This window comes from Sylvia atricapilla, chromosome 6, assembly GCF_009819655.1.
Source record: "Sylvia atricapilla isolate bSylAtr1 chromosome 6, bSylAtr1.pri, whole genome shotgun sequence".
NCBI lineage: Eukaryota > Metazoa > Chordata > Aves > Passeriformes > Sylviidae > Sylvia > Sylvia atricapilla.
Window position 1 is genome coordinate 26,352,865 of NC_089145.1, and position 22,936 is coordinate 26,375,800.

General features: G+C 39.2%; 1 protein-coding gene across 1 annotated transcript; it reads left to right on the plus strand.

Moving 5' to 3' along the window:
• The first annotated feature begins 24 nt into the window (after window positions 1-24).
• GANC (glucosidase alpha, neutral C) lies at window positions 25-22,596 on the plus strand. The gene is given in 25 exon segments (XM_066321251.1): window positions 25-161; window positions 1,248-1,310; window positions 2,550-2,658; window positions 3,189-3,316; window positions 3,827-4,009; window positions 4,859-4,904; window positions 6,265-6,331; window positions 7,680-7,776; window positions 8,369-8,549; window positions 9,391-9,544; window positions 9,933-9,955; window positions 9,957-10,169; window positions 11,146-11,272; window positions 12,217-12,296; window positions 13,168-13,311; window positions 13,644-13,740; window positions 14,105-14,206; window positions 14,694-14,937; window positions 16,608-16,672; window positions 17,206-17,282; window positions 18,516-18,590; window positions 18,994-19,107; window positions 19,639-19,751; window positions 21,264-21,367; window positions 22,244-22,596. Coding segments are annotated over 25 exon segments (2,745 nt in total). The 5' UTR covers window positions 25-132; the 3' UTR covers window positions 22,354-22,596.
• Window positions 22,597-22,936: the final 340 nt, after the last annotated feature.

Sequence of the window (22,936 nt, forward strand, 5' to 3'; positions counted from 1 at the left end):
TCGGCCCGGGCTGTCACCGCCCCCGACTGTCACTCGCCGGCCCGGTCGCGCCTGAGGCCCGCGGAGCTCCCCGGCTGGGGCGGCGGGTCACCCCCCCTTCTCTCCGCGGGGGTCGCTCGGGGCAGCTCCGCCATGGAGGCGGGGACGCCGGGGGGAGTCAGGTAACGCAGCGGGGGGACGGTCCTCGGCCGGCCGGCTCCTCGCTCCCGCTGTTGCCGGGGTGGCTCCGCCGGTTTCGGCGGAGAGCGGACCCGGCCCCATGCAGCGGGTCGGGGCTGGGTTCGGGCGTGCTTGGCCGTGGCCGTGCTGCCCTCGCCGCCCTGCGCGGGCACAGCCTTCCCGCGGCCGAGCCGGGCGGGGAGCGATCCGCAGCCCAGGGGCAGTCGGGGCTGCACCGCGTTCCGTGCGCCCACAGAGGCACGCGGACATGGAGCAAACCCCAAAGGACGTGCGTGTCTTCAAGCAAAAATGGGAAGGGCTAAGTGATCTAAATATGCGGTCACTGTGAGATCTCAAATAATAATCCAGAACTTGTAAGTGTGACTGAGCCTCAGTGGGTGCCGTCTGCATTTCCTGTGTTGCATGTATGTAATTAATAAGTATTCCATAAGCATCAGTGCCTTATCTGCCAGAAATACCTTATTCTCTTCCATCTATGTCTGAACCCAGCATGATCTGGGAAACATTTTGATAATAGACACTACTGGCAGCTCATTTCTTTCAGGAAAATAAAAAAATTACTGTTATCTAATAAATCTGAAAGTTACTTCAAGCCTAAGATAACATAGAGCTGTGAGCAGTACCATCGGAAGCCTCCCTCCTTTGTCGGTCCCAATGAAAGTTGAAGAAAACGGTGCTGATTTTATTCTTTTCTGCCAGTTCTCCCCATTTCTCTATTCTTATTACTGGAAAATACTAATTAACTGTAACGATTGCGGAAGGAGGTCTGGCTTCAAAATACAGACCCGTAAGAATTCAGCTATGCTGAAATTCAGTTGTTAGTCATAGATGCAATCATTTCTCAAAATTTCAGAGTTCAAAAGGGAATCGTTCAGCATGAAACTAAATGTGTTAGAAACTCTTCCCATATCTAAACACAGTAGTTCAAGGTCCCTCAAATTTTATGTTTCTGCAGTTTTCTGCACTGTCTTAATCCTGACTACTCTTGAAAAGGACACCCATCATCTTAGCATTCATCCGGTGTTTGATACACATGTTTAAAGTCTTTCTTTATGTGCCCTTTCTAGTCTCCAAGATGAGGCTGTGGACAAAAGCAACTTTAAGAAATGCAACCAGATTGCTTTTTACAGGTATGGAGAATTGCAGTGTGGTGGTTGTTTTTAAACTACTAATAGTAAAATATATAGAAAATATTTATGCATTGACTTCTAATCACAACAAGTCCTCTACTTTCAGGATTTATCTTTCAAAGGTGAGCATTCTACTTACCTATCAGCAAGCAATAATTAGCAGACTTTAAAATATGTAGTCTTATACCCAGAATGTCTTCTGTTAAAGTTTAAAAGGATCGGTCCTCTCATCTGACAAAGCCCCAGCAATATTTTAATTTTAAGTGCACTCAGATGCAGGTTGTTCTCTTGACGTGGATGTTTCTTGACTATCTGTAGTTCAAAGCAGCAGAACACTCAATAGAAATCATTGGTCTGTGACAATAGCATGTATGATTACAGTCCTGTTGAGCTGGTAATTTGGCCAGAATTCAGTGTCAAATCTAAATTCTAGGTCACCAGTCCCTTAAAGCTAACCTTATGCTGTCATATTTCTCATCCCATTTCTAACTGTGCTCTTGACTTTTTTCTTCCCTCCATTGTGTTCTTTCTTGTGCTAACTGTCCGAACAAAATGAGTGCCCATTGTTACACCAGTTAGTCAGTGACATATTTGGTTTATTAATTAAGAAGTTTGTCTTTAAAGTAGCCGCCAAGATACTTATCTTCAAATAGCTCATAAAACCTGGGCTTGGCATGGAGAATTCTGCAAGCAGTTGAAAGAGGCTTTACTAAGGATCTCTGACCTAAAAACATTATCAGGGCCAAAAGCTGTAGTCAAAACTGTGTAGTCATCAGACTTATTGAAAAACAATTTCCTTGGCGCATATTTGGAGGTTACAAATTACAACACACACTGTTTCATCACCCCAGAATGTAGAAGGTGTTCATTGGGAAGTTACAGAGATATTGACAGAAAATGAAAAACAGATTATTCAACTGAAATTTCAGGGATAAATGAAAGAATGTAACTGTACCACTAAGAACTGGACACTTGAATTAAGACTATTATTGTTATAAAAAACCATATGGAGTGGTGATGGGTGAACCCCTGAACCCCTCTAACCTCTCATTCGTAAGCATTTTGGTGTGCTCAGAACTATATTCCTTCTTTTTCCTCTTGACCTCAAGTGCTAATAATTGTATTAGAAAAAATTCAATACAAAATTATTGAGTAAACATTTCTAACAATATTATGTCCCTCTGTATGATATAAGCTAAAAAAACTGGGGAGACCAAAAATAATTTCCTGTTTTGACAGGCGTCAGAAACGTCTACATCCTGGAAAATCCTTGTATCGAGTATTGTTGGATTCAGTCACATTAAGTGATGAGAATGTCAAATTCCAAATCATTCATGAGGAGAATAAGGTAAGATACCACATAGCATAAGAGGGTGCTTACAGAAAGAGCAGTGGATATTGCCAACAATACTGATAATATTTGCAGATTTTGAGATTCTTCAGTGATAGATATTTGAGAGATAAGGCAAACTTATCTCAGCCTAAATATGTTCTTACTAATCAGCATTTAACTTAAAAAAAATTAGTGGCTTTACTAAAAAAGAGATTTGAGTAGAATAATTTTCATCTGAAAAATATTTTTAATTCAGGGTTTTCTCCACTATTTCAAAATAATACAGTTTTCTTCTGTAATGCTAGATATCAGATGCTTAAAGATAAGGAGTTCACTTAAAATGCATTGCTTCTTCAAAGGGATGAAGTAGAGTTAGCTGGTGTAAATTCATATGTATGATGATTTTTACTCTCAAGAATGCTAAAGAACATTAAATCAGAAAATGAGCATGTTTTGTTTTTTTCCAGATGTTAAGTGTTTGGTGGTGCTGTGTTAAAAATAAGTAATTTTTACCCTTACAAGTTTATCTGTTTGTTTGCTCACAGGTTGCTCTACAAGTAGAAATTTATGAAATAGAAGGCAATATTTTCAGGCTTAAAATTGATGAGGCATCTCCTCTCAGGGCAAGATACAAAGTTCCTGATGTTCTTATAAAGGAACCTACCACCCAGAGGTAAGTGAGGGGTGATTTAAGTGATGATGATTTAACATTTTAATATCTTATACAGCTTCCTCCTTTGTATTACTGTACAATTGTCTCTAAAATATAAAGTTGTTACAGGAAGAGAAAACAAAAATGCATGTGGTTAATTTACTTTCAAAAAATCATGTTAAATGCTTAGTTTAATCGTACACATAAAAAACCTGAGCCTATTTGACCCAGTCAGAAAATAACCTACTTGTTACAGTGCAAAGTTTTTACCTAAGGCATTACCTGGTAATGTGAAAGGAATGCAAGCTCTGAATAGTCTTCATGGCAGTTCTGTAGCCACTTTCTGCACTATGCAGTGAGCCCTGAGCACAGCATGTATTTCTGGCCTTCTTTGGCTCAACATTAGCCTTGAGGTTTGTGTAACGTATGCAGATATTCTTAGCCCATCTTTTGTATCAATTGTTATTTAGTTACAATGGATTTCATGTGCTGCTGATGCATATAAAGCTGGTGTTGCTTTTCATTTGTCAGACTGTTCATATCCCACAAGGAGGGAGGCATTTTGGTACTGTCAAGTGTTAATGAGGACTACAAACTTCAAGTCACAGCAAATCCCTTCCAAGTTGAACTGCAGTCCAAGGGTGAGACTGTTATGAGCATGAATTCCAATGGGTTGCTGTATTTTGAGCACCTACAACCACCTTCCAGTAACAGGTACAGCATCTATCACATCATTGTATATACTGGTTGTACTTTAGCTGAAGATAAATTCTATGCAATTACAATTTCTGAGAGCTCTTATGCACTAAAACATGACTTCTCTTTTACTTCCTAAGTACAGTAAGTACAAGGGGGAGTTTTAACAGGCAAATCCCAGATCAGTTAGCTGCAGACTGCTTTAATCCATTGCAGCAGACGTGTGCAGAATGCTACCTTATTTAATGGCAAATTCTGCCAAACACTAAATTGCCCTTGTCTTTCTTGGGAATGTACCCCTTGTCTTTCTTGGGAATGAGTGATGGTAGTACGATGAGGTTATTAGTTTCATTTTTTTTTCCTCACTAAATGTACTCTTTAAGTAAGTGTTATTCACTAGAAATTTTGTTCAACTAGCAATGTGCCATCTAGTTGCAAGATGCCATAGGTTAATCACACTACGAAGTGCTGAAAGGATGAGAAACCTCAGTGTAAGACATGTCATGGTTAAAAAATGGACATAGGAAGTGTCTCTCTTGTGGAGCATCATTTTAAACATTGAAATTAGCAGAAAGCTCTGAGCAGAATGGTAAAGAAGTTAGGATCTTGTGGGCAGGTAAATGCTGAGGCAGGTAGAAATAACATGAAAGGCCAAGAAGTCAATTTAAATCAAGTATTGAGTAAAGGTTATTTTAAGGCATTAAATATTAAAATGACTTGCAGGTTTGCACCAAAAGACTTGCAGGTTTGCACCAAAAGTCCTGCATAATGGATAAAGGAATGCATGGTGCTATTTTAAGTTTCTGTTTGAAATCCTTGTTTATGTTAACAATAAACTGATTATCTCTATGTGTTTGTTTTCACTAGAAAACCTGCAGCACAAAATGAGGAGGCAGCAAGTGATTTCTCTAAGGTAACCCATGCTTACTGCAATTCCAGCAGGAATATTTTGTAAAAGAAAATTAAATTACATGTTCATCTTGCCCTATAGTATGTTTACAAATTCAGTCTAACCACTTTCAAAAAGAACCTGGTATAACATAGTGAGATATTTTACAAATTCATAGCTGAAGGAAGGTTTATGTGGTCTACCATGTCTGTAGAAGGCATCAGTCATACAGATTTAGCCCAAAAATGTTTTTTTCTATTGATTTTTTTCTTACTATTTTATTTGTCTTTCGTTCTCTTATTTGATCTGGAGTAGATGTGTAAAAGGGAGTTTTGTGGTGATATTTGTCATTTTCAAATTTCATGCTCATTGCAAAGAGTGTTTCAAAAGAACAAGATCTTTTTTATAACAGTCAAAAAATATATCTCCACATACATTCAGGCTTAATATTCTCTCTTAAAATAGACCAGGTCCTGGCAGTGCATAGAGGCACATAGCAGTTTTCCCAGGAGGCTGAGCTGTGTCTGTGGTATAAATTTAGCCTCCAGCAGAGCAGATGGCTGTTTACTCTGCTATCCTGTTATAAATGGCAGGAGCTGGGCTGCCTTCAGCATACTTATGTTTGAGCTCTGATTTCTGCCAGGCAAGTCACACAGCTGCAAGAGGCCACATCCACTTATTGTGGGATTAATGTAGAAAAGAAAACTAGGGCTGACACTGCAAGGAGGTTAAATTCTACAACAATGAATTGCAGGACATAAAGAGGTTAAAAGTATCAGTTGCAGACACTCCAGAGTGTCTGAAGAGCTTCTTCTGCTGTATGACCTTTACTGTTTGGAGGAGTGGGTTAGTTTCTGGTTTGTATGGGTTTTTTCTGTTTGGTTCTACCCATGTATTTCATAAATTTATTCAACATAAAGGAGAAACACATTTTTCACAGTGAGAATAATCACGCACTGGAACAACCTTCCCAGGGATCTGGCATAGTCCCTATCATGGGAGGTTTTCAAGATTTGTTTGGACAGGCTGCTAGATAATATTACCAAGGCTCCCTTTACCATTAAAGGGTGGACCAGGTGATCTTTTGAGGTCCCTTCCAAACTGGGCTATTCTATCATTCTGTGATTCTATGCTAGACTCCTAGACCTCAAATATTACTTTTACATTGTAGCAGACTGCTTGTGTACAACATGTGCACATCAGTTCTTCAGTGTAAATTCATGGAGCTGAATCTGATTTGTGTTTTTGATTTATTTGGATTAGCAATACGTGGCAAAAAAAAAAAAAAGTTAGTATAAATCTCATGTGAATAAACATAGTTTTCTCAGAAATTCGTGATGTGATCAGTTTCATTTGCTAGGCTTAGCTATTTCTATTTGTACAGGAAAAACAAGAGGATCTAGGTCTCTGGGAAGAGAAATTCGGCAGTTTCTTAGACATCAAAGCTCATGGTAAGTATCAGTCTAGTTCTGAAAACAGCTTTACTGTTTTGTATATGTCCATCATGTTTCTGTCTGCTTTCTATTTAGCTGCTTAATGCTTATCAATGTCCCACTCACTCCTGCTTTTCAGTTGCCTTAACTTTGTTTTAATTAGAAATCAGTGATGGGTAACAATTTGACAAAACCTCTGCAAATATACACTGGGTCTCTGTTTAGCAGGCAACCATTAACTGTGACCCATTTCATCAAGTCGCTGTATGCCATTTCTGCCACAGCATTATCTGCATTGTCTGAGTTTACATGCATATATTGTACATAATACATTATTTCCTTTTTCTTTTCTTTTTTTTTTAGTATTAGTACATAACATTGAGTTCACCTGTAGTTTATTCTCATGACATATCAGAAATCATGATATTTAAACATTAATAATTGTCACAAAGAAACTTCTTTGAAGTGTGGACTAAAAAGGGAAATACTGAGCAATCTTAAGTGATAGAGACGAAGTTTATAAGCACATGAGAGCAGTAGCTCAAAGACAATTTAAATTAAAAGCTACCAAAATATATGATGATTTACTATTCATCCCATTGTATTCTATATTAATTAATATATAATATATTAATATTAATTAAGTTGGTTAGCTTTGTCCATTACTATTATCAAGTGGACTTTTATAGCAACTAGCACCACCCAGCAGCTGCAGTAGGAAGAGGGAAGTTTCAAAGCAATTTCTTTTGGTGACAGAAACTTCCTCAGTTCCTTCAGCCAAGACACAGAGGGGCAGGAAGCTGTTGCCCTTGCTGTTCATGCTATTTCTCATGTCATAGGCCAGCATCATATTTTTCCATGTCAAAGGAATAAAGTCCATATAGTCAGATTCTGATCCTGAAGCTGCTGCTTGTCAGCCTGCAGGATCTCTGGTCACCTGCCAACAGTTGCTCTGGATTCAGTAATGTGACAGTGGGAAACAGACAATTCAGATTCTGAAGGCCACTCTGCTGCAAAGTTTGGCTTGGAGGTACTGGGATGGAAACAGGAGATAATTTTAAGCAGTTCCACTACCAAATGAAGAGGTCACCCGTGATCACATGGATTTGGGTTTTTTTCTGTTAAAGCAGTTCATTTTATTTTGTTTAGAAGTTCAAAATCAGAAGAAATACAATAAAATCTGTTTCAAACATTGCCTCTATAGAACAGAAGTAATAATGGAAGTGGATAGGAAGCATGAAAGAGTTAACTATTGAAACATTAAAACCTATTTTCTTTTGGTTTATCTACTTAGATTGTTCTGCTTTATTCCTTTCAGATAAGCCTATGAACTCTGTGTTCTCATAATTTAATATTATTTCCACAGGTCCTACTTCTGTAGGCATGGACTTCTCTTTACATGGATATGACCATGTTTATGGAATACCACAACACACAGAAACACTTCTTCTCAAAAACACCAGGTAAAGGTGTCAAGGTGTCAGATTGCCAGTGAATGCAGTGTCTTCTTTTTTTTTTGGAAGAGAGAGCTGTAACATTAATAATTTAATGCAGACAAGAGCTTGAGATATGTATATCATATAGTGTATATTTTTAGCTTAATGATACAGCAAACTGAACTGTAGCCCCTCTCCATGTGGAGTAAGGCATTCTGCTTTCCCTAGTGTGCAATTTCATGAATGGCCCTTTCTGTTCTCTCCCAATTTTCCATGCAGTTTTTTTCTGACTTGCAGGATTGGTCACATTTTAGCAGAACTCATAAAAGAGCATTTCTGTGGGAGGATGGGAAAGTTCAGAAATAATATTTTAGGATTTGAAGCAAATGCACAGTAACCTCACTGGCAGCAAAAATCTTGTTTCCTTCAGATAGTGAGGACCAAAGCAAAGGAGCAGTAATCTAGGCAGTCCAGATTTCAGCTCTGGATGCTAAGCAAAAGACCAGAACTCAGAGTACTCACTGAGCATTCACCAGATTCAGTGGGACAGCAATAGAGTTAAAACTAGCCTAGTGCAAGATGCATACATGTAACAAAGTCATCTGTTTGTTTGTCCTAGTGATGGTGATGCCTACCGGCTTTATAATTTGGATATTTTCGGCCACAAGATACACGACAAAATAGGCATCTATGGTTCAGTGCCTCTTCTCTTAGCACACAAGCCTAACAGAACTTCAGGGATCTTCTGGCTGAACTCTTCAGAAACACTGGTGGATATTAGTACAAAGGCAGTAGCTGAGGTGAGAGTTGTTCACTTTCCTCAGAATTAAATAACAAAAAACTCTTCAGGACAGGGCCAACAGGAATATAACACTATAGGAGATTTATCTTTTGCTCACTAATGAAAATTGTCAGTCTCTTCCTCCTCCTCCCTATTGATAAATTTGTTGTATTAAACTAAAAGAAGAAAAAGAGTACTCCTTTTAAGAGTCAAATTATAGATCTTGTATCTTAACAGGTCAACAGGAGGAGGCAGAGAGTAAATACATAGAAAAAATCTACACAGATGAATGTAGAAGGCAGAAAAAATGGTGGACAAAAATCTTGGCTATCACTTAGATTTGAGAAATTTTTCTAAGTGTTTAAATTCTTAGAATTGCCACAGATTTCTGCTTAGCAGGCTCATTCTTCTGTGGAATGTAATTGACAATTGACCCCGAAGAAACATAAAATGTGCAGGAAAGACACTCACTCTTGAAACATGAACATATGAATTCTCTTAAAATTGAAACAATGTCAAAAAAACAAATCTTGCTTTTACAGCACTGCATTATGTGGTTAATTTATTTTTTTTTAACTTACAATGTGGATATTACTCAAAGATCCTAGAGAAAATCCACGGTCTTTAATTATGGAAATGCTTTAATTATTTTGCCTCTTGTTACCCATTTTTTCTCATTACCTATTACTCTACTTTGTGTGAGTGTTGTGCAAGGTAAAGGATTTGTGAAGGATATGTAAGAAACATTCAGTGTGTATACCTAATACTTGCCAGGTATGTGTTAGTGAATTTTGTGTGTTTACCTATTTGCTCCTTCATGGAATAAGAGAGATTCAGGTTTACCTTGTTTTGCTTCTAAGCACACTCCATCCAGATCTGCTGCAGAGACTGCTAAGCAGAGAGCAGTGCCTCTAACTGATGTACGCTGGATGTCAGAAAGTGGGATAATTGATGTTTTCCTGCTGATGGGACCCACTGCATTTGATATCTTCAAGCAGTTTGCACAACTGACAGGTACTAGCTCACATAGTTGGAGTCAGAATGGCTCTTACCTGGGAGATTCTCTTGAGGAACATGCTGTACTCAAGAGTGGGTCAATATTTACCTAGCCCATTGTGTGCAGGAGGCCAGTCTACACACTACAAACTGCAGTGTGTAGGCCAAAGGCTCGTGCTTTATGAAGGCAGGCCTCTATCCTTGTTTCCCCTAGTGTTCACAGCTTGTCAAACTTGGCTCTAATTGAGAGGCCAGCATAATCACTGCCATCTGAAACTGCACCCTTAGATGAAGAGTTGAAACACGGGGGGCTAGAACTGCCAGTCACTATCAAGACAGGCCACCTTGTAATGTGGAAAGACTGAATTTATTGACAGTTATATCTTCATTCATATACTCTTTCTAGGCACTCAAGCATTGCCCCCACTTTTTTTCTCTGGGCTACCATCAGTGCAGGTGGAATTACGAGGATGAGCAAGATGTCAAGGCAGTGGATGCTGGCTTTGATGCCCATGACATTCCTTATGATGCCATTTGGCTGGATATAGAGCACACAGATGGCAAGAGGTATTTTACTTGGGACAAACAGAAATTCCAGAACCCCAGAAAGATGCAAGAACATCTCAGGAAGAAAAAACGCAAGGTAAATAATATTGCAGGAAGAAAGAGAAGATTTCTCTGTGGTGTGAATTACCCCATCTAGCTTTAAGCAGGGTAGTTCAGATACTGGAAACAGGTGAACTACAATAGAATAAATCAGATTGTGTTGCTATCTGGTGATACGTCCAGCATGCAAGGTATCTTGTTTAATTCAGTTCCTCATACCATTTTATTATTTAGCAGTTTTTTTCTGTATCCTGACAGTCCAGCTAAATTTGACCAATGTGAAACTCCAGTTTTCAGAAGCAGCTTGGTGCTGTCATTGATGAACACAGCAGAAAATTTTTCTTCTTAAAATGAGCTTTCACCATTGATAGTCTCTGTGATTGCTTCAGCTTTTCTTTGTGTTTCTGTATTTCTGCTTTTATAGCTAAAATATTTTCTTTGGAATTACTGAGTTGTAGAATTGCTTAATGCTTTATCTTTCCCAAAAGTCAATGAACAGGGTATTGTTGAAATAGCATTCAAGTTTTATAATCTCTCAATCTGAGCTATAGTACTTGCTCAGCTGTGCAGCAAAGCAGCAGAGTGTGGCTGCAAAATACAATACCTGTTGTTGTTGTATGCTACACAAACTAAAATTAATTTAAATGTCTTAAGGCATATGATTTTAAGCAGGCACATGAAAACAGAAGTCAGATATTTTCCGATGCACAGATTACAGCAGTGAATTAAACATAGTGTTTTTAGGGGTTGTGGTACTTGCTTTTCTCTTTAACAATGGGTTTTGTCATTTATTTCAGGGGAGTGAGTTCATGCACTCCTTGTAAATTCAGGTCCTGTACATAGATCTAACACAGTATATAAAAAAACTGGTATCTGCTTTTTAAAACTAGGGGCACAGCTCTCTTCTTTACCTGAAATGAAGCCATTCTCTGCCTTTTATCAAAGGTGAACTTTTACTGTTTAATTCAGTACAGCTGTTGTTAATATTATCCTTTATTTTCATACCCCGACAGCTTGTGGTCATCATAGATCCTCATATAAAGGTTGATCCCTCATATACCCTGTATGCACAAGCAAAAGAAAAGGGATATTTTGTGAAAGACAGAAATGGGAAAGATTTTGAGGGCATCTCTTGGCCAGGTAAAATCACTCTGTCTTTATATTTTAAACTTTATTTTTAAAATTTTGCAGAATAGTTTAGTTTGGACTCATGAAAGCAGAATTTAATTTTTATATTCCTTGTATTTGTGGTAAATATTAATAATTATAATAATAATTTAAAATAATATCATTTACAACAGTAGGGAGTTGGTATAATCATGTCCTCATTGCCTCAGCTGTATAGACTGTCTCTGCTATATCTGTTGGATCTGCAGATAGTGCCAGTGCCAAGAAGTAAAAGAGTTGGCTTTATTGATGAGAACAGGTGTCACCCTAGGACACCATTCCTCTTCCCAACTTGTCTTGGACACAGAAATGCAGTCTGGTCTGTTGCAGTGAGCACGGCTTATGTAGGCTGGATGAAATTTAGTGAATCCTGATCCTGAAGACCTTTATTCAATAGAAATATAGTGATTTGACATATTATGTTTCATGAGAAAATCTCTTTGCAGGGAACCAAAGGAGATTGTCTTCCCTCTTTACAGACAGAAAGCCCACAGTCCTGCAAAGGAATGATTATGGGAAAAATCAAGGACGTATTGCAACTTCTAGTAGCATGGCAGGATGTAGCTGTTCAGCTTCTCAGTGACACTTTTCTGTTTGAGCTCAGAATATCAGTAATGTTGTCTTTCCCTGACTACTTGTTGACATGTGAACATATTTCAAACTGCCAGTAGTCATGCTTAAATAGTGCTGAGCTTCAGACCTTCTAAATGTAAGGGTGTTGCCATTCACAACGTGGCAAGGGGTGTGCTGAATTCCAAGTCAGCCTGGAATTTGTTCTTTGAGCTTTAATTTCAGAAAAAATAGCAACTAAGTTATTGCGGCCTATGGAGACCATTGTAGGTTTAGGCCATTGTATTTAGGTGCAAAGACATTGTTTTTAAAATCAGGTAAATAGTTGGGATCTCCCACATCCACAGGTTCCTCTTGTTACCTGGATTTCACCAATCCTGAAGTGCGAAAATGGTATGCAGATCAGTTTGCCTTCAAAACATACAAGGTTTGTATTTATTTGCTCTGATGTACATATCCCAGAAAGCCTGAAAAGGAAGAGAGAAGATACTGTCTAAGCAAGTTGTTGCCCTTTGTAGCTCTATTATTGTAGTGTAGAGGAAAATGTCTTGATAAGCTGAAGTACCACGGAAGGATTTTCTCCATGGACTTATCTACACTAAGACAGTTGGGAACCCACGTGCCACCAGTGAACATGCACACTTGGTTGCAGCAGTAGAAGGGACAAACTGCAGGCATTTAAGAACCCATAATCTAAAGTAGCTGCTGCTATTCCAGCCTTTCCTACCATGATAGGATACAGGGAGTGATGCGGGAGTGGATTCTCACAGCTCAATCACTTCATCCTGACCTTCCTGCCTAGTGCTGGAAGTGTCTGGGTGACCATTGCTGCACACCTCCAGTTCCTCTCACTCTGCTCCAAAGTTCTGATTTGCAGTAGAGTTGTTGAAATCACTTTCCTAGTAGACATACATAGCAGATATTTCCCATGCTGCTTTTCCTCTCCAGCTTTCACCTCTGTCATTCTCTGATTTTTCCTCATGGCTCTCTCATACTTATCTTTTCCCTGCCTCTTTTCTCTCAACAGAAAGCAGGAATAGCAAGTGCCTACTGAGTTTTGTAAGAATTGCAAAGATCAAGTGGGCTTGCAGGCTGCTACCCTGACTGCAAGGGCCTCTAAGAGGGATGACATGCATGACTGGGGGCTTTCAAGTGACCTGAGAAGTGTAATTACCAAGTCTTGCTTTTGTGCTGCTGTTTCTTCTCAAACCCCAGACTGGCCTGACACCCACTTGAGATAAACACTCAAAGTCACAGGATTAGCTCTGTCATGATCTAATTGCAACCCTGTGTCGCAGGCATCCACTAATATCCTCTTTGTATGGAATGATATGAATGAGCCTTCAGTCTTCAAGGGGGCAGAACTAACAATGCAGAAAGATGCTGTGCACTACAACAACTGGGAGCATCGGGAAGTACACAACCTCTACGGATTCTACCAGGTAGAGTATCTGGAGACACAAACAGCAGTTAATCTCATGGAGTATGTGTGATGTGGTACTTGGCGCAGTAGTAGGCATTCTAAACCCTTCATCAAGGCCTAAAACTCTGCTGGATATTGCAATATTTGAAATAAACTGTGACTGGTCACAAGAAAATGTGACCATTTTCTTATGACCAATCATCTGTGTCTTACTACCATAATAATGTAAATTACATTGGCTGTGACTATTGAATCTTTTTGTTCACATGTATTCTAATAAGAATAGGACAGTGTAGAAAGTACCCTAATTAAAGAGTTTGTCTTCCTGACTTTCCTATTCATGATTTTCAGCAAATGGCTACTGCAGAAGGACTCATCAGACGTTCTTCAGGAAAAGAGAGACCATTTGTCCTCACACGATCTTTCTTTGCTGGATCACAGAAGTATGGTAAGTAAGGATTAGCTGGATGCCTTCCTTGCTGCTTTGTTCTATTAACTTTGATGGACAGTAGTCTAGAGAAGGCAGAAACTGTCTTAAAAATACTAACGTGGTAAGCTCGCTCGTAAGAGTGCAAATGATTAAAAAAATCAGGAAAGGCTGGCAAGTTGTGTATGAGTCAAAGGTAGAACAGCAACCTGTGTCCTGTGACAAACCAATACCTGCTTTTATTGCCTGTTTCAGGAGCACGTGTGTATAAAGAAAAAAAAAGTGCAAAGTTAATGATTATTCTTGTCTTCTTTCCTTAACTGCAAGCATAAACTGAGATATACATTCAATTTTCCTGCATAATGCTGAAACTGGGTATTTCTAGGGGCAGTGTGGACTGGAGACAACACAGCAGAGTGGAGTTACTTGAAAATATCCATTCCAATGCTTCTCACCATCAACATGGCAGGGATTTCCTTCTGTGGAGGTAATGTGTTTCTCACTGTGCGTAAATGGTGCCACCAAGCTTGTATTCCCAAGGCAGACTTCAGCACACAGTGGAAAGCTCAACAGCTTTGTGCATTTCCAGGTGGTTTCACAGATTAGTCTGGTTTCAGAAGCCTGAAACCTGGCTCTCACCATCATGTCTCCACTAACTTCTGTGCAGTGTTTGTGTCCCATCTGGGGATACAGTCCTCACGTGATGTTCTGATCACAGCATCACTGTATAGTCCTCTGTCCCTGGGAAAGTCACTCAACCTTCAAAACCTCTCTTGAGATTCTTTTTTCAAAGCATAACTTGTTGCACCGATTTTTTACTCTTATTTGGACAAGCACCTGCCCAAGAGCAGAACAGCGAACAAACCGTAAAATGCATGGATTTATACACTTGGAATGTTTGTTAGAGGAGAGCTTCCCATTTTCCAGAGCAACTTCCCAAACTGTGTATTTTTATTTGTCTGCGCAATGTCTAGCTGATGTGGGAGGGTTTATTGGAGATCCAGACCCAGAGTTACTTGTTCGCTGGTATCAGGCGGGAGCCTACCAGCCCTTCTTCAGAGGTCACTCTAACATGGAGAGCAAACGGCGCGAACCGTGGCTCTTTGGGGAGAAGAGCACACAGACCATCAGGAGAGCCATTAGAGAGCGCTACGTCCTCCTGCCCTACCTATACACTCTGTTCTATCGGGCACACACGGCGGCTGAACCCGTCATGAGGTAAGAGCGGGAGTCAGCAGGCCTAGAGGGTACCTGCAGGAGCTTGCGTGGAGCAGGGAAGTTAAATTACCACCTCTTAATTTTGGAGTTACTTCTTTGACTGTTAAAAGGGAGAAACCCCCACAGAAGTTCTAATACTGAATTCTCTTTTCATGCATTCTGCAAGCTTTGTAAGGGCTCTCAGAGGAAAATCATGTTTTGAGTTTTTTCCCAAATGACACCTGGAACACACTAATTCAATAAACACATTGCAGACTTCAAACTTTTTAAAGTAGACTGGACTTAAAACTTTTCATAATGATAAAATAGTAGTAGTCCAACCAGTACATTAAACAGTGCTTAATGGACTCTGAACTTGTTGATCTAGAAATGCAAATGCCATTTTGCCTCTCATTTGTTACTGCTTAATCATTATAAAAATCTTATTTTGTATTAATAGTTTTATCATTTTTTCCAGTATTCCTTATAAAGTTTATTTTAGTAGAGAATTTAATAATCTAGAACAGAAATTAAATTAGAAAATAAATCATTTGTTCTGTTGCTCTCTAACCTCTTAAAAATGTACCTCTCTGGAACTAAATGCAGCATTTCTTTCTAGAAGAGATGAATGTCATTAATCGCCCTGGTATAAATTATCATCTGTGTGTTTCTGCTTGCCCTAGAACTGTTCTTTTGCACACACTTACCTTCATATTTTGTTATGCAGATACATCTCCTAAGTTTTAAAAACATAAAAGGTCTTTTTGAAAAGGGTTGAGTGGTTTGAATTTTGAAGATGATTTGCATTACAGACATAAGTGTCTGTCTGCACATATGTAGGTGTAAATGCACCTGTTTTATGCACTGACATAGACAGTGGGTTTCTGTCTTTTTTGAAATGAAGCTTTTCTTGACATGTGAACTGCCCACAGTATTAAAATCACACCTCCATTGTTTAAAGTTTGCTGCAATAGGTACAGAATTAGAGAGGAAGTGTATTTTTCTCACTGAGACAAGCAGAATGGAAAGTGTGTCTCATTAGCAAGCACATGAGCAGTGGGGCTGCAGTGAATAAGTGGATGCCTGTGAGTGAGCAGGTGAGCCAGGCTTTTGTGTAAGGAAACACAGAGCCTATCTCTTAGCAAACTAATTGTTGTCATAATCTCTCAGACTTTAAATACACAACTCCTGTTCCATAACCAGATGGTTATTACACTACCCTTTTTTGAGAAAGACTAAAACTGAGCTTCTGGTGCACGTTTTTCAGGCGTGGCCAGAAGGAGACTTGCTATAAAAGCAGCAGGCAGCTGTTGAGAACAGGAAGGACTGTGCTGCAGGGACTAGCTCATCAGGGGCCAGCATTGCTGGTAGACTGGGGCACAAAGGCTCTTTCATCTCTCCTTTGACAGAAGGAAGGTAGATGGGGAGTGCAAGGTTGAAAGGAAGAAGGCAGGAGGGAAGAAAAAGAGGCCACAGATGCAAAGATAGGTATACTAGAATGTCTTAACCGATGTTGTACTGGGGACTTTGAGTCACTGACACAAAAGAGGACCTTGCTCTATCTTCAGTTCTTGATAACTGCACCTTGTAAAGAGAGGGAGAAAATGGAACCTGAAAATGCCAGAAGGACTTGAACAGGTTGATTGGAGGGGAAAAATGTAATGGAATTCCATTATCTTTCTTTTCTGCAGGTGTCTCTGGATAGAGTTTCCAGGGAAAGTGGAAACTTTTGATGTGGAAAATGAGTACATGCTGGGTAAGCAGGTGTCTTATTCTCTAGAAATTGAGTTAAATATTTTTGAGGTGTTGAATGATGAAAAGAAAACATAAAAACACTGCCTAGGACTTAAAAAATTATCATTGCATATAGAATTTGAGACCTCTTTAAGGGACCTAGTTTTAACAACACTTTGAAGATAGATGACATAGGAGATGCAAAAACTCAGTTGTATCTCACTAGTCATTTTGAAAAAACATGATCGGTTTTGACCTGAAACATCAAGTTCAGTGGAGCAGCCAAGATCACAGTCTGCTTCAAAATGGCACTAGTAAACAGCTACCATCCAAACGTGATTGCCTTTTACTGTGCTATGGCTGGCTAATGAAGTCAGTCAGCCATCAGCCCACTAGACAGGCCTTTTTCTTCAGTGGAATGTGAACCTAAGCATATGACATGCCCAAGCAAGCTCCTGAAATGGCTGTGTGAGGTGGACAACCCCAGAGCATACAGGTTTTGCTCTGAGGAGATGCAGCCTTGAGGATCATAGCCATGTTTATGTTTTTCTCCAGGAAATGCTTTGTTGGTGCATCCAGTCACAGAGAAAGAGGCCAAGACAGTGACAGTTCTGTTTCCAGGGTCACAGGAGGTAAGGATGTATATTAATTGCTCAACTGTTCAGCCCAAAGAAGTATTTTATGCAGAAACCTTCCAGCTCCCCATATAATAACTGCTGAGCACAACTGCTGTGGCAAGTCTTGGCTGGCCATGCTGTGCCACTCTGAACCCTTTCTTGCATCTTGATGCCTTGCTTGCTTCACTCACAGTAAATTTACTTTCTTGCTTTTCCAAGAGCTGCTGCACAAATTTCAAGTCACTTACAGTGTAAATCTCCCTTCAAAACTTGCTGTGTCTCATCAATCACCATGAAACACCTTTCCTACATTGTCAATTTCCTTTTTTCATGTATTTCTCTTTGGGTTAAACTTCTCATTTTATGTGGGGAAAAAGGGAACTTTGAAGAAAGGTCAAAAGGAAATCAGAGGGAAACTGTGGGGAGGGAAAATTTTAACAAGGAAAGACAAGCCTTCATAGACTGGGACATGTATAGCAAACACTGACACATACAGAGAGCAGTTCCTCTCTGAAGTAAAGATACGTATCCACAGGATGGCACAGTGGTCCACTCCTACAAAGAGCATTTGGCTACAGGAGCTGTGGAGGAAGGGAAATGATTTGTGGAAAATAGTTACTAAGTGAAAGCCTGACACTCTAGAGAGTAAGCAGCAAAATCAAGCGTATGAGACTATACAGAGCCCTGTGACTCCACTAATGCACCTGAGAACACTTAGAATTCTTCTCAGTTTAGGGAGAAAAACAGACTAGGCTCTCCAGAAAAGTTAAGGAAAATACTTTTATCAGGATCTCTGTGGCAACTGAGTGCTTGGCATACTTAAAGCAGTTAAACTTACTGGCTAGTGTGGTGCATGAGAGATTCAGATGCAGCTCTCTTGTCACCTGTTATTAGCAGCATTGTTACTAATTTTCATTTCAATACAATGTGCTTTTTCAAGAATTAGACTTAAAAAAATGAAATTTAAAAAGTGTTTCATTGTTTTTCACTTCCAGATGCTCTAAGACATATATTGTGCATATATTTGTACGTAAAACTGTAGGAAAAGTCCAATTATATTTGTGTTCAAAAGTGGTAATTTATTCTTTTCATCCAGAGGTCATTTATTTTGATAAAATAAATGCTTTTTCTTGCATATCAAATAGACTGTTTGGAATAGTGACAGGTTAGGCAGGAGAGTAACTGCATTGGCAGAGGGAACAGATCTTGGCATATTTGTCATGCTCATTCTTTTTTCATTTTTTCTAGATTTGGTATGATTTCAGAAAATTTAAGCGAGTGGAAGATGCAGGCACAGTGAAGATGCCAGTAACACTGGAGAATGTATGTTTTCGTTTTAAAATGCTACTTTCATGGACCAGAAAAAACCCCCAAGCTTTTGTTTTGTCAATATTCAGAATCAGGAAAGTGACAGTTCAATTTCCTTGTAGAAATGTAATCTAAAATAGCTTTTGTATAAAAGTCCCATCTCCTTTATTGAGCACTACTGTGTGCTGGTGGTCAAGTGAGTTGATGCAAGGGTTACTTTTCCAAAGAAAATTATTTTGCCCATATACATACAGAAGGTTACTGCTATTCCTATTGTTAGATGAATAATTTTTCTTTATATATTTGTGGCAAAAGTTCATTTCTAAGTTTTGAGCAAACTTCTGTTATTTCTGGTCCTTGTTGAAATTACACTATCAGAGTATGGGAACCTTTCTGCCCTGGGTTTGTGTTTTTGCAGATTCCTGTATTCCAGCGGGGGGGCACTGTGATACCACTGAAGACCACAGCTGGAAAATCCACTGAATGGATGACAGACACTTCTTATGAGCTCCACGTGGCCTTAGACACAGAGGTACTCTGAGACAGAGTTCCATTTTTACAAAAATCTACTCTAGCTGGTCTTTGTAGGCCCTTGCCTACCTGGTCAGTCAGCACAATAGCATCTACATTTGAGTGCTCAATGGCTCTTCTCCACTTGTGCTGTTTGCTGGGACTCAAACCTCTCCCCTACTGTCTCCCCTCTAAGCATGATTATCTGAGTACAGCCGAGGCAGAACATTTTTCTGACTCTTTTCAGCCCTTGTCTAGTCCCTTGGAGGAAGGGGCAGAGAATGAACAGGCCACAAACCTCCTCTTGAGCACAGAGAGGGAGCTTCCTACAACTGTCTTTGCTAATAAAGAGGTGACAACGTGGCACCTGTACCAATTTATAAAATGAGGCTGTCCATCACCACTCAGAGCTGGATTGCCTGAGCCTTCCAGGGATACAAGTCGATAAAGAAAAATAAACACACACCTTCAATATGAAGCATAACATAGACTGTTTCATTATTCAGCACTAGAAGCTGCTGTTAATTTGTGCTCTATCTGGTGTGTTTCACAGGCCTGTGCCACAGGTGAGCTGTACATAGATGATGGGCATTCATTTCAATATCTCCACAAGAAACAGTTCCTATATCGGAAATTCACTTTCCACAAGAACGTTCTCTCTTCCAGGTAACGGCAATTATGGACAAAAGCCACCAATACACTGTCACTAGAAATGCTGTTCTAGTTCATGAGGCCTTCTTACAAATGTAGCAGTATTAGTCTCATCTATTGCTTAGTGAAGTCCGTGAGTGTGCAGAAAAATTGCAGAGGTAAACAGTGTTCTACATAAGTCTGAAGGCAATAACACAGGAAATACTGAGCTGTCTCATGTTGTTTGTCTAGTCAAACTCAAGATTCTGCGGATTGACAGAAATATAAAGAAAGTCATTAGAAAGAATAAACCCTATCAGCGAGACAAAAAACATTTACAAGTAGGCAACACCTGGAGTGCTTGTATTTTCTAAGATTTTTTTCTAACATAATCTTTGCTGGGAAGGTGGTCAGTCACTGGAACATGTTCCCCAGGGAAGTGGTCAGGGCATCAAGCCTTTCCTAGTTCAAAGCATATCTGGACAAAGATTTGAGTAATGTAGTTTAGTTTTAGGTAGTCCTGCAAGGAGCAAGGATTTGGGCTTGATTCTTACATGTCCCTTCCAACCTGAGATATTCAGTGCTTCTGTCTGAGAACCAAAACCACACCATTGCAGGATCACAAAGCAATCAACTAATTCACCACATATGAAGAAAAGCACTTGAAAGGAGGCATGAGGGGATACCACCTGCAAAGGCTCAGTGACAAAACCCAAAAGCCAAAGAGATCCTTAGCTGCTTGTAAGGAAAGAGATACCAAATATGTCACTATAACACTTTTACTATTGAGGTATGTTGCAGAGAAGGCTGTGTAATGCATAAATGGTGTTTCTACAGACATGTTTTAGTCCTTCATGCTTCAAAAATATGCAGGATTTGGTCCTAAAGCTACAAAATTTAACAGGAAAACTAGTTTAGCTTGTATAATGTGGTTAAAAGTATACTTCAAATCTCTTTGTCTGGAATAGGAAATCTGAAAAGCTTAAAAATTCTGGATGGCAAAGAAAAATGTTCCTAAATTGCTAGCAAATCTAGAAGTTGGGAAAAAAGTAATTTTGAGATTAATGTTACAACATTCTGTTCATTTTAAAAGTTACATTTTGATTTGAGGTTTTTTAGAGATTTTTAACAAAAATTTAATTCGTTACAAAATTAAACATAATTTTGTCTCAGATTGAAATATTTTACTTGAAAAAATGTTAAAACTAGCTTTACATTTATATTTAGGAGTTTTAAGTATTGTTTTCTGAAAATCCAGAACTTTACGAGTTATCAAAGCCATGCTTTTTGCCATAAAATAGCTTCTCAAACTGCTTTTCTTCTGACTCTGAAATCTGATATGCAGTGTAAAAATCAGCTGACAATGGGACAAAGTTTTATTTGTTTTTAAGAGAAAGGTAAATAGAGGAAATGAAACCAGTATAGCGAGCTTTCAGGCTGAGACTGAAGTAATAATAGTTTAGTGTCATACTAAGTAAGTTTAGTGTGATACTAAACTTACGTTGATGGAAAGAAATTGATGTATATGAAATAATTTTCTTTTTTCAGCTGCGTAGATGAAAGTGGACAGTACCACACTACATGTGTAATTGAACGGGTCATAATTCTGGGATTTGGAAAGCAACCCACTTTTGTGACAGCCAGTTCCAAGGGTAATGAATTGACTTCTATTTTACTACAATATTTTGGGAATTCTGTTGCTCTGCTACCATTCACTAGAGGTGTCAAACTGACAGGTCTGCAAAGGCCTCTTTCTTTAGTTTTCTTTGCTACTTTTTTATATCAAGGATAGAATTTAGTGTAAGGAACCAGAAGCTATTCACCACTAATACTACATGCAGAACTGAAGAACGCTGACTTTGAAGGATGATAAATACGTAAGTTAAAGTGGTTTGGAATGAGCGCATTCAGACAACATCATCCTACATAGAACATGAGCAGAGATGGCACTTCAAATGAAGGTCCATTTGCTCAGGTCTGTCAACCTGCCTAGTCTAGAACAGGAAACTTGCAGATAAATGCAGATTTACTCTTCTGTTTCCATGCTCGTGCAAAAGCACTGGACTTCCTGACTATATGGGGACCTCTAGAAGTTGTGAGGTATCCCATATGGATAGGCAGTAGCATCTACAGAAAGAGATTATGATTGCTTTCCAAGCATGTCCCTTCAGTTGGAGAGTCATGGGGAAATGGACTTTGTGCCTTCAGCCTCAAGTGTGCTTGGAGGAACACCAGTGCAGAAACCAGGGGTTGGTTGTTTTTTGTTTGTTTGTTTGTTTCAGAAAAGTCCTTCAGTAGTTTCATCGTTTGATATACGATAGTTTGAAAGGTCAGAAAAAAAAGAAATAGTTACTTTCTTATTCCACTGCATTTTTATCTGTATGCTGGGAAGATTTGACTTCTATTTGGTTTTTTATCAATCTTTTCCACCAGTGGCAGGGACAGTTGAAACTAAAATTCGAGTCGTGTAACTGTGTTTCAGAAGGATTCTTCTTAAGTTTAATAGAAAACTCTCTTGTCCTGTTCAGATGGGGAAAAAAAAGAAGTGGTTTTCACATATGATACGAAGACCTCTGCGCTGACCCTGGAAAACTTAGCCCTGAGTGTTGATGCTGACTGGGAGATCTGTATCAGCTGAAAGGAGATGCAACTTCTTCAGAGAAAACATTCATTGAAAGGCTAAGGACAAATAAACTGTGAGGACTTCAGGTGTTCACTTGAATCCAATTAAAGCAACAAACATATTTTCTACCAGCACACCCAAACTAACATTTCTCACAATTCTTGTTTTTAAAGCACTAATTTGGACTTGGATAACTTTTCTGTTCAGCGAAAGTAATAGCACTGTGTTGTGGTTTTGAAAACAAACCAAGTGAGAGGCTCTAAGTCAGAAATAAAATTTAATGAGAAGAAAAGGAAAATAAAATAGAATAAAATAAAATAAAATAAATACAAAAAGAAAAACCACTGACAGAGTCAGAATACAACCTGATCAGGGTGATGGAAACAGTCCAGACGAGGTGGTCTTCCTGCAACAGAAATCTTGTAGAAAGGTCTGGTAGCTCCGGTCCTCTGGGAATCCAGTGGGTGAGGGCTAGCTACTTCTACTGTCCCAAATCCCAGCTTATATCCCGGTGAGAATGCTTGGCTCTTCCCCATGGGCGGAGCATCTCACAATGGGATGATGAGTCATGGAAGAGGGCCTTGATGGCCCATTAAGA